We start from the raw sequence: 12562 nt of genomic DNA on the forward strand, positions 1-12562 counted from the left end.
CGAGGTCGCTCCCCGGGGCCTCCGTCTGATTCGCCTGGGTGTGTTTTCTGCACCTCTTGGTGAGACGGGCTGCTGACGGCTCCCTCTCTTCCGGCCCCCCTCCATTCAGAGAGCAGGGCCCCGTGCCGCCAGAGAAGAAGAAAAAGGGCAAGAGGAAAAGCGACGTCCTGCAGGAGGCGGCGGAGAGCGATGAGACTGCGTCCCTCTGTGCGCTGGCCACCGGCAACGAGGAGAGCAGCGACACCCTGGACGGCACGGTGAGGCCCCCTGCGGGCGGCGCTGCGCGCTAATTTACCGTTTCATTCAACTTCAAAGTCTTCTCTTTATTAATGGAGCTACGCCTGTTCTTATTAGCATGCTAGCCGAAGTCCGCGTTTTGTATTTTAATCATTTGTTGACTATTCCGCGTAGAAACGTCGCTCCGGGCGGCAAGTGAAACGCAGGAAGTACAACGAGGACCTGGACTTCAAGGTGGTGGATGATGACGGGGAGACCATTGCCGTGCTGGGCACTGGCAGGATTCAGGCTCTGTCCTCCGCCACCCTGGCCTGGCAGGCTGAGGTAGGGTAGTCACAGCGCCCCCTGATGTTAAGAATCAGTACTTGAAGCAAGGTCACAGCATTAGTTTATGTTTCATATACCCAGGAGCCCCCTGAAGATGAAGCCAACATAATTGAGAAGATCCTGGCCGTCCGTATGGTGAAGAAGGAGGTATGGCGGCCGCCTTAGAAGACACATGAATGTCTGTCAGGTTGTGATGGCAGATCCTCCCCATGGATCTGCCACATCTCTAATGTGTCATTTCTGTCTTGGTCTTTACTGAGCAGGCATCCCAGGGAGAGCTGCCCCAGGAGCTGGAGGAGTTCTACGTCAAATACAGGAATTTGTAAGTATGTTCATGGCGGACGGCGCTGAAGTTCACGCTCTGATCCAAACGGCCCGTCACAGGATGTCGACACTTGCTTCTTGTTGGCGAGCAGATCCATAGGACACAGGAACAGGGGGATAGAGTGGGGAGCTTTTATTGGCCCCCCGGGGTACTAATTGGTGGGCAAACCGGTTACTATGTAACTAACACAGGCTAACTATAGCCAGACCAATGCTCCTGGCCTCCCCGTCTCACACAGCACGCCTGCTTTGGGTAGTTACTGACTTGGTGAGTAGTGAGTTAGTTACTGACTGATTACTGGTGAGTAATGGGTCCCCCTCCCCCATGCCGCCCCCCTGCCATACACTATTACTGGCTTTTCCTGGTTGTTTGAGTCCGTCATCTTCAGACCACAGCTGCGGGGTCCAAGTAGATCCATCACAATCGTGAACTTCACATTCGTAGCATCATTCTGTAGTGGACGCTGTATCCTTAATATTCAGTCTTGGCTTGAGTACACTGTGCATCTTTGTCTGTGCAACCAGCCTCACTGACATGTTAGCCGTCATTGTGACTGTGGAATCTTGAGTTTCTCGCCGTAACTTAAACTTTTCAGTGCGGGTAATTTTGCATTTTTTATAATGGGTCCAAAGCATAGTGCCCCCAGTCCATTCAGTGGTAAGTTTATACATACAGGGGCACAGTTTAGATGGTTTGCATATTATATCAAAAGATGTAGATCAGGGGTTCTGGGATGCAGACTTAACCGCAAGTTAATCCGGACCCAGTCGATAATGCGCTTTATGAATCAATATGGTTAATGGTATCAGTGGGCGTTTAACCAGTCTTTACATTACTTTCCCATTATTGTTATATATTCATATTCTATATCAAAAGTTATTGTTTAGTTATTGAAGTTTATGAAATGCTGTTTCCTTATTGAAAAGTGTCCTGGATCTTTGACTTCGAACAAAAATTTAATGTGGACCTTTGATCAAAAAGTTTGAGGGAAAAAAATGACAAAGCAATTTGCCGTGCATACAGAACAGCACTGTTTGATTAGAAATTGGTAATGAATAGACTTATGTTATCGTTCGGGCTGGCAGACTGTTAAGGTTAAGGTTGTGGGGGGGGGGGGGGCAAGTGTCAGAAGTGAATTTTTACATTCGTGGGAATCTTTTGCCCCCACGGATGTAAATGGATTACTGTAAACATCTGTGGCTTGTAGAGGGAAAATGGCAAATGGTACTGGCACTGCGGAGATGCGATTAAAACACCCGCCCGCCCCTGACTGCCGCCCGCCCGCCCCTGACTGCCGCCCGCCCCTGACTGCCATGGTGTCCTCAGCGCTGCTTCTCCTCCTGTCCCCGCAGCTCCTACCTGCACTGTAAGTGGGCCACACTGGAGGAGCTGGAGAAGGACCCGCGCATCCACCAGAAGATCAAGCGCTTCAGGAACAAGCAGGCCCAGATGAAGCACATCTTCACTGAGGTCCGCCTCTTCGCTTTCTCGCAGCTTTAATGTTTGGTGTGATCCTTGCAGGGGTAACACCGCTTTTTATTTTGTAATACCTTCTTACAAACATGACTACTTCGGAGGACAAAAAAATTGCCCTGGGATGCTGTGATGTGCTAAAGAAATCCTTACATTTGATTTAGTGATATATATTTTTTTTAATACACTTATGTTTTTTTTTTTTTTTTGTAGTTGCTGCCTGTTCCTGATGAGGTCAGAACGGTGCTCTTGAGTAACCTTATCTCACCTCTCTTGCTCCTTGTAGCCGGATGAAGACCTCTTTAACCCAGACTACATCGAGGTGGACCGTGTTCTGGAGGTTGCCCACACTACCGACACGGAGACAGGGGAGGTGAGTTCAGTGGTCCCTCGCAGTGGGGGGGGGGGGGGAGGTTTGTTTACCGAGGCCGGGTGTGTGCAGCCATGTAGGAAGGCGACCACGTTTGCGTGGGGCTGCTGGTTCCCGTTTGTGCAGCTCTACTGGAACGTCTTTCAGTCAATCGATTTCATGTCTCCAGCTCTCGGCCCCAGACCCCCCTCCTCCCTGCTGGGGAGAATGAAACAAAATGGAATTTAAAAAATGCTGTGATCTTCTGGGTTTTCTATGTGAGTTTATGTAAAGTTGGTCCTGTCAAAAGGTCACCCACACACACGCCGATTTTCTCGTATGTTTGTTTAGGATGTGACACACTACCTGGTGAAGTGGTGCTCCCTGTCCTACGAGGAGAGCACCTGGGAACTCCAGGAGGACGTGGACCCCGGCAAGATCCAGGAATTCGAGGACAACAAGAAGATCCCCGAGCTGAAGCATGTGGTGAGGGCCGGGGAGCAGGATGGAGGGGTGGTCTGCACTGGGAACGCGCTCGTTTCATGTTCCACTGGTATTCCTGAGTATGCAAAACTTTCAGCATCTCCGATGGCCTTCGTCTCCATGTCTTGTCAGCATGTGTAGGAGAAGTTAGTGTCTCTTTTAATATGAAAAAGGCAGACTGTATTATATAAACATGTGCAATTATGCCTGCTTGTTCTACCACCAACACCCGACTGCAGTGTACCCAGTGCCATGCTGTGTGTGTGTGTGTGTGTGTGTGTGTGTGTCTCCGTATGGCTGGTCATCTGTCTGTCGGTATGTGCGTGTACTTGTCTCTACTCGTGTCGCTGTTATAATGGGTACACAGGGTGCTTTGACATGTCTGCCGACGTCCGCCTTTGGAATGGAAGTCCATGCTGGATCTGTGCTCTGTGCTTCACTCTTGTATGGCGCCGCCCTGCAGGAGAGACCTCTCCCAGATCAGTGGAAGAAGTTGGAGCAGTCGCGGGACTACAGGAACGGAAACCAGCTTCGCAAGTACCAGCTGGAGGGCATGAACTGGCTGCTCTTTAACTGGTATAACAGGTAAGGACACCCCTGACCTGCCTCAAGCCTTTGGCTTCCTACGCCAGAGAATAGCTTGGTTACATGATTTTTGTTGGCATGGTTTCCTCGTGCATTCCGGTTGGGGGTTTTCTACCATGTGCTTTACAGGATAGGCTCCAGGCTCATTGTGACCTTGTTCTAGATCAGTGTTTCTCAGCCCGGCCTTTGGGGACCCCCAGACAGCCAATGTTTTTGCTCTCTCCTGGTTTCGAAGGGTGCAAAAAATGTGGATTGTCTGGAAGTGAGCAAAAATGAAATGGACCTTCTGGGGGCTCCTAAGGACTGGGTTGAGAAACACTGTTCTAGAAAAGCAGCAAAATGCATGGATGGGAAATCTTATTGAACGGGAGTCCCTCTAATTGTTTAATTACAGTTCAAATCCCAGGGTCGGCAGAGTGATTTTTGCCGTTGGACCCTTGAACAAGGCCCTTAACTCCCAGCTAGTTGACCCTGCTTTCTCAAAAAATGTACGTAGTTTTGGGAAAAAGGACCTGCTAAGAATGTGAATGTAATTCTTAGTTATGTAAGCAAAAAACGAAACTGTTTGGTCAAACCGTGGGGGGTGATGGTATGAAATTGATGGCTTAGGGGGTCATGCGGCTTGTCTGTCAGATTCATGCTGTGAATGCTGCCCCCCCACAGAAAGAACTGCATCCTGGCGGATGAGATGGGTCTGGGAAAGACCATCCAGTCCATCACATTCCTGTACGAGATCTTTCTGATGGGCCTGCGAGGCCCGTTCCTGATCATCGCGCCACTCTCCACCATCACCAACTGGGAGCGGGAGTTCCGCACCTGGACGGAGATGAACGCCATCGTGTTCCACGGCAGCCAGATAAGCCGGCAGATGATCCTGCAGTATGAGATGTACCACCGGGACGAGCAGGTGTGGGAGGCAGGAACCTGACTGCCCTCTTTCCTTTCTGCTCTCTGTTAGAGGCAATGGGAATAAAAGGGGTTTTCCTGACTGCTGGTGGGCGGTACTGTCTTCTTCTGTCAGTCTCAGCCTGGTTTAATCCAATAGGAACTGAGACGGTGGCCGGCTGAGAAATAATGTGTTTGATGAAAGTGAAGGGGCAGGCCTGCCTTTATTAGTGGTTAAAAGGTACCAGATTGTTGTCTTTTTCCAGTTGTGGTGTTTGCTTTATTTGATTAAGAACATCCTTGTAGACTTCCTGTCTGAGGCCATATTGATGATTTTATGCAATCTAATCTAAAGCTCAGTATTACAATTCACAAGATGTGTTTTGGTTACTAAAATGTAACGCCCCCTTTCCCTCCCTGCTGGGCAACCCCTGACCCCACAGGGCAACCCGATTCTGGGCATGTTTAAGTTCCATGGGGTCATCACCACCTTTGAGATGATCATGGCCGACTGCCCCGAGCTGAAGAAGATCCGCTGGCGCTGCGTGGTCATCGACGAGGCACATCGGCTCAAGAACCGCAACTGCAAGCTCCTGGAAGGCCTGAAGCTCATGAACCTGGTGAGAGGCGCCCGCAGACTCTCAGCGAGCTGGGAAACCCCCCCCCCCCTCCTCGGGTGACTGGTGCGTGACTGATGCCCCCCCCGCCCCGCGCAGGAACACAAGGTGCTGCTGACGGGGACTCCGCTCCAGAACTCCGTGGAGGAGCTCTTCAGTCTGCTCAACTTCCTGGAGCCAGTGCAGTTCCCCTCGGAGACAAGCTTCCTGGAGGAGTTCGGGGACCTGAAGACTGAGGAGCAGGTAAACACGCGCACGCGGATCACACACCCCCCCCCCCCCACCCAAACCCATCCTGCTGCATTTCCACATTAAATACACCTCTGCTCGCTTCCCCCCTCCACACCTTCAGGAAATCGTGGTATAGTTATAGTGCTCATTCCAGGCACGTTTCACTGAGCCATGCCGTCAGATTGCCTCACATCTGGCCAAAAGAAATGTGTTTAAATAGATTTGATGCAGGAGTGGAGTGTGTTCAGTTTGTCCCCTTTTATTTTTGCCATTGATTTGTTGATTAATCCTTAAATTTAACATTTAACTTCAAACCAGTTGAGTCATCATCATCGTTATTATTATTATTATTATTAAGATGTTTCTGAGTGGTTTTACTCACCGTGCATTTTCTGTTTTGCATGGGAGTCCTTGCAATGCAGAGGTGGTCTGGATGCAGATTGGTGGTCTCCAATCTTTTTTACATTGAGAGCTACTTTTACAAAAAAACAACAAACAAACATGGCAAACTACTAAGTAAGGATGGTATATTTTGCTGAGCAGGGTGGTCCCTCTCGACAGATTGTCTTGATCAACGGAGCATTACGGTCACGATGATAGATGGCTGGGATGTTATTCCTTATCGGAAACCCCTGGAACCTCTTAGTGTCACCATAAGAAAAGCGGTCTTCTGGACGTAGGGCGAGCTGCTGCTGTTGCTGTTTAATTCTTTCCACTGTTATCAGGCAGTATGGTTATTGTTGCGGGATTAAGGTTTTCATCCTCTGCACCATCTGTCTCTGTACATCAGCAGTGTCTGTATGACTGTTCAGAATAAGTGGGAAAATCCCAAAGAAGCCATTTCCGATCTGGGGATTTTAAGTGGCGATTGAAATACGACCCAGGCCTTCTATAAGGTTTAGTCCCCCGTCTGTAAGAACATGTCTCTTTAAAACCCTCCTTACACACTCCAGCCCAGAGGCTCAGCTGTTGCACCTGTGCCCCCCCACCCCCCACCTCACACGCTTGTCAACCAGTTGTATGGCAGCAACTTACCTGGACATTTTTTTTATCCTGTTGGTCTTGTATGCCATTAGTACGATTTCTAAAGTGATATTTGAATTAGAATGTGTCATGAATTATTTCCTGAAAGAGTGATTACACTGATATGATGTCGTTCAGATTTCTCCTGTAGGTACAGTCTAATGGGCTGGGGCGGGGGTCAGTTACATTTTTTTTTTGGGGGGGGGGTTCACGTGTCATGCTTTGCCCTGTGGCACCCAGGTGAAGAAGCTGCAGGCCATCTTGAAACCCATGATGCTCCGTCGCCTCAAGGACGATGTGGAGAAGAACCTGGCCCCCAAAGAGGAGACCATCATCGAGGTGGAGCTGACCAACATCCAGAAGAAGTACTACCGTGCCATCCTGGAGAAGAACTTCACCTTCCTCGCCAAGGGCGCCAACCAGCACAACATGCCAAACCTCATCAACACCATGATGGAGCTGCGGAAGTGCTGCAACCACCCATACCTCATTACAGGTACCTAACCCTATCACCATCACAGGTTCCTAATCTCATGACAGGTTCCCAACGTCTTAACGTCGTGTCAGGTTCCTCACTATAAAATGATGGGTACTTAACCTCAAAATCAACCTAATATCATCAAAGGTTCTAACCCAAACCCTAATATCATCAAAGGTTCTAACCCTAACCCTAACCTCAACCTCATCACAAGGGGTGGGGGGGGCTGGAACAGTAGAGCATTGGTTAGCCTCGTATCCACCAAGGCTATGGGTCTGATGTGGTTTATGTGGCTGATGGGTTCTGCGTGGGTGGAGCTTGCATGTTCTCACTATGTTTATGTGGGTTTTCTGTGGGTACCTCCATTTCCTCCATCTGCAGTTTCAAAACACTGGTGACTTGGTGACTCACACCTGCCCACTGTGTTTGGGTCTGTTAGTGTGTATGTGATGGACTGATATCCAGTACAGGTGCCGTGTGCTTCTCAGATAGTCTCCAGGCTCTTTATACTACCCTGTACCGGTTAAAGGTTATTACTAATGTATTATTGCTATATTTATATGTTGTCATTTATATTCTATATTTTAGTATCACTTGTGTTTTTGGTAAAACCTAACGCCATGTGTCTAGATGTCCTCAGTTGTATCTGACGCCGCTCTCATGCTTTATGGGATCAGGTGCCGAGGAGAAGATCCTGGAGAGCTTCAAGAAGACACACAGCCCCGACGCCTGGGACTTCCAGCTGCAGGCCATGATCCAGGCTGCCGGAAAGTTAGTGCTCATCGACAAGCTCCTGCCCAAGCTGATCGCCGGCGGCCACAAGGTGCTCATCTTCTCCCAGATGGTGCGCTGCCTGGACATCCTGGAGGACTACCTCATCCAGAGGAGGTGAGATTACCCAGGTCGAGCTGCATCTTATGGGTTTACCATTGGATACGTTAAAATAACTTACATTTTACATGAGCTTCAAAAAGAATTCTTTAGCTTTAAATGGTATCGATTTTCCGTTGGCCTAAAATGACCACATGGACAAAGTAACATGGTGGAATGAAGAAACAATGTTACTTTTCAGCCTGGCCTTTACCCACTGGTCTGATTTGTTTAATGATGTCTGGTCCCTTTTTTCTGGGTCTTTGTGAGGATTCAAACAAATGTCTTTGTGGTCAAGCCATTCATAACCGCTATGGTCTGTTCTTGTGATGTCAGGTACACATATGAGCGTATCGATGGGCGTGTCCGAGGCAACCTACGCCAGGCCGCCATCGACCGCTTCTGTAAGGCGGATTCCGACCGCTTCGTCTTCCTGCTCTGCACCCGAGCCGGAGGTCTGGGCATCAACCTCACTGCCGCCGACACCTGCATCATCTTCGACTCCGACTGGAATCCCCAGAACGACCTGCAGGTAGGTTCTCTGTCGCTCCAGAGGACACGGCCTGAAATCCGAGGCGTATTAACTGTTGGAGAGCAAAGCCACTTAAATGTACTGTGGCTTTTTGCATCACATTTAAAGCATTTAGAAACTTGCCTTGAGCCCGGGCTGTACGGTTTTGTTAAAAGGAATCCCCTGTCCTTTCTGTACTCGAGGCCCAGGCTCGCTGTCACCGGATTGGCCAGAGCAAAGCCGTGAAGGTGTACCGGCTGATCACACGCAACTCCTACGAGAGAGAGATGTTCGACAAGGCAAGCCTGAAGCTGGGGCTGGACAAGGCCGTGCTGCAGGACATCAATCGCAAGGGCAGCCTCAACGGGGTGAGCTGTGGGCCGCACATCACACGTGTTAGGGTCCCCCCCCCCCCACAAACCCACACACACACACACACACACACACACACACACACACACACACACAGCCAGGACTGCAGGGCTCGCGTGAAGTTATAGTCCTAAGTTTGTTCTGAGGGACTTTTTTTTTTTTTTTGTTCCTTCTCTGCAGAAAACCCCATAAGAATATCCCTTTAAGTGGCGCTAGAATATTTATTTATGATTTGAGATTTATGGTTTCATATTTTTCATGAGCTGTTTAGAAGAAACATACTTTCATTTATTAACCCATGAAAATAAACCTAGAATATTATATGAGCAATATTATGTGCAAGGCTTCTGTTTAACTTGCAGTGTGATTGCTCTGCATGAATGTTATTTAAAAGGAACAAACTGCTAATAAACGTTTTACTTAGCATGCTTTTTCATGTTATGTGTTGATTTCTTTTTTTTGCCCTAACTATTGCTCATTTTATTGTATTCAGTATAAAAGTTCAATTCAATTTCAGTTTAGTTTGTTTTGCTGTCTTTCGCAGCAAAGTTTCCCCAAGGCACGTATCAAGTTGTTCCGGAAACGGGGAAAAGGAAAGGAAGAAAAGCAACATTTTTTTAAAGCCACAGGACAACAAATTTTACTAAATACTAAAAATAGATTATTTCCCAGTCGTGCTTTATTTCTATCTGTTGTTTTGTTCATTTTGTACATCATTGCATCTTTATGTATTTCGGGAATGTGGCTCCATCTGGCTAGGAATGTGGTTGCTATTGTTCACTCATTGGGATGCTGCTTAGGTCCAGCAACTGTCCAAGATGGAGGTGGAGGATCTCCTGAGGAAGGGAGCTTATGGGGCACTGATGGACGAGGAGGACGAGGGTTCCAAGTTTTGTGAAGAGGACATCGACCAGATCCTGCAACGCCGCACCCAGACCATCACCATCCAGTCTGAGGGCAAGGGGTCCACCTTTGCCAAGGTGAAACGAGAGACTGCGGCTTCGCTCGTGTGCTCAGGGTCGTTACAGTAACAAAGGAGTCTATATAATTAAACATCGAAGATATTAAAGTGATTTTTTTTGTGGTTTTAGTGTCCACAATAGAGCTCTTCATTCTCGGGGCCTCTTTGTCACCTTGTTGTCAGTGTGTGCCAGTATATGACCGTGTTCTTTGGTGGCTACAGGCCAGCTTTGTGTCATCGGGGAACCGGACAGACATTTCCCTGGACGACCCCAACTTCTGGCAGAAGTGGGCCAAGATCGCGGAGCTGGAGGTGGACTCCAAGGCGGAGAAGGAGAGTCTGGTGATCGACACGCCGCGTGTCCGCAAGCAGACGCGCCACTACAACTCCTTTGAGGACGACGAGCTCATGGAGTTCTCCGAGCTGGACAGCGACTCGGAGGAGCGGCCTTGTCGCACACGCCGGCTCAGTGACCGCAATCGCCGATACCTGCGCGCCGAGTGCTTTCGGGTCGAGAAGAACTTGCTGATATTTGGGTGCGTGTGCTGCACCCCCCGCCTCTGCCCCACCAGCTTCAGTTCCAGCTAAATAATTAGCAGTCGTTAAGCACTTGACCGAAAACTGTATTTTAACTTGTGGCAAAACCAATGAATCGATTGAGGGCCTGCTGTGCTTTGCTATTGAGGTCCATGTATCTGTGCTGCGGACTTTAACCAGCTAATACTGGTTTTAACCTTCGCTAAGTTCAATACTATTGATTTCATATTAGTGGTCAAATAAGACAAACACAGGCCCTTTCATCAAAGGGCCATTTTACAACACAGCGAAACTGTTAGTTTTGCATTTTTGATGATCAAGGAAACATTAATTGTATTGTTAATGAAACTTGATTTTAAAGGATGTGGAGAAAATCTTTCTTCTGTTGCTGGAAATCCCTTAACACTTAAAAACAAATGTATACAAATGTTATTTGGTTAATTAGTAGTTAATTGGGCATAATTGGTTGGAACAGGACTACCAAGGTTGTGGTTCCTGGGTTGCACCCAGTGTCTTTGGTGGTACTGAGGTGTGACGTGTTGTGGTGTTGATGGCATTGTTCTCGCGCTCCACAGCTGGGGGCGCTGGAAGGACATCCTGACACATGGACGCTTCAAGTGGCACCTGTCAGAGCACGACATGGAGCTACTGTGCCGGGCCCTGCTGGTCTACTGTGTGCGTCACTACAAGGGTGACGACCAGATCAAGAGCTTCATCTGGGACCTGATCACGCCCACCAAGGACGGTCATGACCAGGCGCTGGTCAACCACTCTGGTGAGGAAGGACCTGGCCTGAAGTGCGGGGACCGCTGGACAGGTTTAGCGTGTTTTTTGTAAATGCATTGTGCATATTGAGTAGGGTTGAAATATACTGGGAAGAGTTTGCGCTGCAATATTTGATTGCAATAATTGCAGTAATTGCGATATTTAGGAGTTGAAAAGTGAACTATATAGCTAAATAGAACTTACTATCTACGAGCAGTCTGTTAGATCAGTTGGTGGTGTTGCCGTGAGCCGTACCAAAAGACAGCATTAAAATTGCAGATGTTGCTAAGTTTTGTTTCCTTTCGCTAAGTGAACCTCGTTTGAACCCGGCAGACTATCCGCGATCCTTGCGATGTGACAGTTGCATGTGCTTGAAATGTCATGTCGACATTAACATTGCACATTGTGCAGGTTTCAGGGTAGCACAGTGGTGCAGTGTGTAGCACAGTGGTGCAGTGGGTAGCGCTCTCGCCGCACGCTGCCACTTTGTGTGTGCGGAGTTTGCATGTTCACCCTGTGCATGCGTGGCTTTTTGGCGGATCCTTCGGTTTCCTTCCACTGTCCAAAAACATGCAGCTTAACTAAACTGCAATGTCTAAATGAACTGTATGTGTGACTGAATGTGCACCCAGCCGTGGCTGGTTGGATGGTTCCTGCCTCGAGCCAAATGCAATGGATGTAATATAATAATTTTACCGTCAGTTTAATTAGTACATTACTTGATTATTGATGATCGATAGTGGCAGCCCTAAATTTAAATGGTTTACATGCTAAACCATATGCTTAAATCTGCTAAATGAGCCCTTTTTAATGATTATTTCACAGTTTAAAGTGGAGAGGTCAGCATGTTCTATGGATTAGGACAAAAAATGTAATGTGTTGTGTCTGAAGGTTGCATGAAGGTTCATGGCAGGATTTACTCCCGTATATGATATAACCTCAGTGTATCTACTGACCTCCGCAATCCCCCCCCCCAGGCCTGTCTGCCCCTGTGCCCCGGGGCAGGAAGGGCAAGAAGCTGAAAAACCAGCTTTGCCAACCTGAGCTGAAGAATGCAGACTGGCTGGCAACCTGCAACCCTGAGGTGGTCCTTCAGGACGAGAGCTACAAGAAGCACCTGAAACAGCACTGCAACAAGTGAGAACTCAGCTGGACCTGGAGCCTCAGTAGGCTGGGGGGGTTTGGGGGGGGGGGGGGGGATACTATTGAACCCGTGAGAAACTTGGCGCAAGTCAGGTAGACAACTTCTGGAAAGTGTAATTATTGGGATAGCTGATACTAAGTTTATATTTGCTCAAAACAAAGAACTCAATTTACCTGTTGAATATATGCGACTTAAGAGTAAGTTTACAAACTTTAACAAGAATTTCTTCTTTTCTCCAAAAACTTACTCATCGTATTGGATGGCTAGATGATCACCGCTTCCGTTCTCAAATATCTCCTCAGAGGCACCCCAGCCATTTCATGTATTCATTACATTTCAGCGGCAGTTAACTTAATTAACCAAATTAATTAAAGACGTTAGTGACTTAT

At 48.2% G+C, this 12562-nt stretch overlaps 1 protein-coding gene across 6 annotated transcripts in view; it reads left to right on the forward strand.

The window, feature by feature from the left end:
- The window catches only part of chd6 (chromodomain helicase DNA binding protein 6), a 56172-nt gene that overhangs the window by 25362 nt on the left and 18248 nt on the right, over positions 1-12562 (forward strand). For all 6 annotated transcript variants that reach the window (XM_023795335.2, XM_023795331.2, XM_023795334.2 and 3 more), the window contains 19 exons: positions 110-257; positions 412-561; positions 646-711; positions 828-886; positions 2242-2359; positions 2649-2735; positions 3063-3197; positions 3658-3779; positions 4443-4686; positions 5108-5284; positions 5381-5524; positions 6776-7031; positions 7691-7901; positions 8220-8415; positions 8598-8762; positions 9567-9746; positions 9950-10263; positions 10840-11039; positions 12007-12166. In XM_023795335.2, the coding sequence (XP_023651103.1) occupies positions 110-257; positions 412-561; positions 646-711; positions 828-886; positions 2242-2359; positions 2649-2735; positions 3063-3197; positions 3658-3779; positions 4443-4686; positions 5108-5284; positions 5381-5524; positions 6776-7031; positions 7691-7901; positions 8220-8415; positions 8598-8762; positions 9567-9746; positions 9950-10263; positions 10840-11039; positions 12007-12166 (3132 nt within the window). The remainder of the gene's footprint in view (positions 1-109; positions 258-411; positions 562-645; positions 712-827; positions 887-2241; positions 2360-2648; positions 2736-3062; positions 3198-3657; positions 3780-4442; positions 4687-5107; positions 5285-5380; positions 5525-6775; positions 7032-7690; positions 7902-8219; positions 8416-8597; positions 8763-9566; positions 9747-9949; positions 10264-10839; positions 11040-12006; positions 12167-12562) is intronic.

This window comes from Paramormyrops kingsleyae, chromosome 8, assembly GCF_048594095.1.
Source record: "Paramormyrops kingsleyae isolate MSU_618 chromosome 8, PKINGS_0.4, whole genome shotgun sequence".
Classification (NCBI taxonomy): domain Eukaryota; kingdom Metazoa; phylum Chordata; class Actinopteri; order Osteoglossiformes; family Mormyridae; genus Paramormyrops; species Paramormyrops kingsleyae.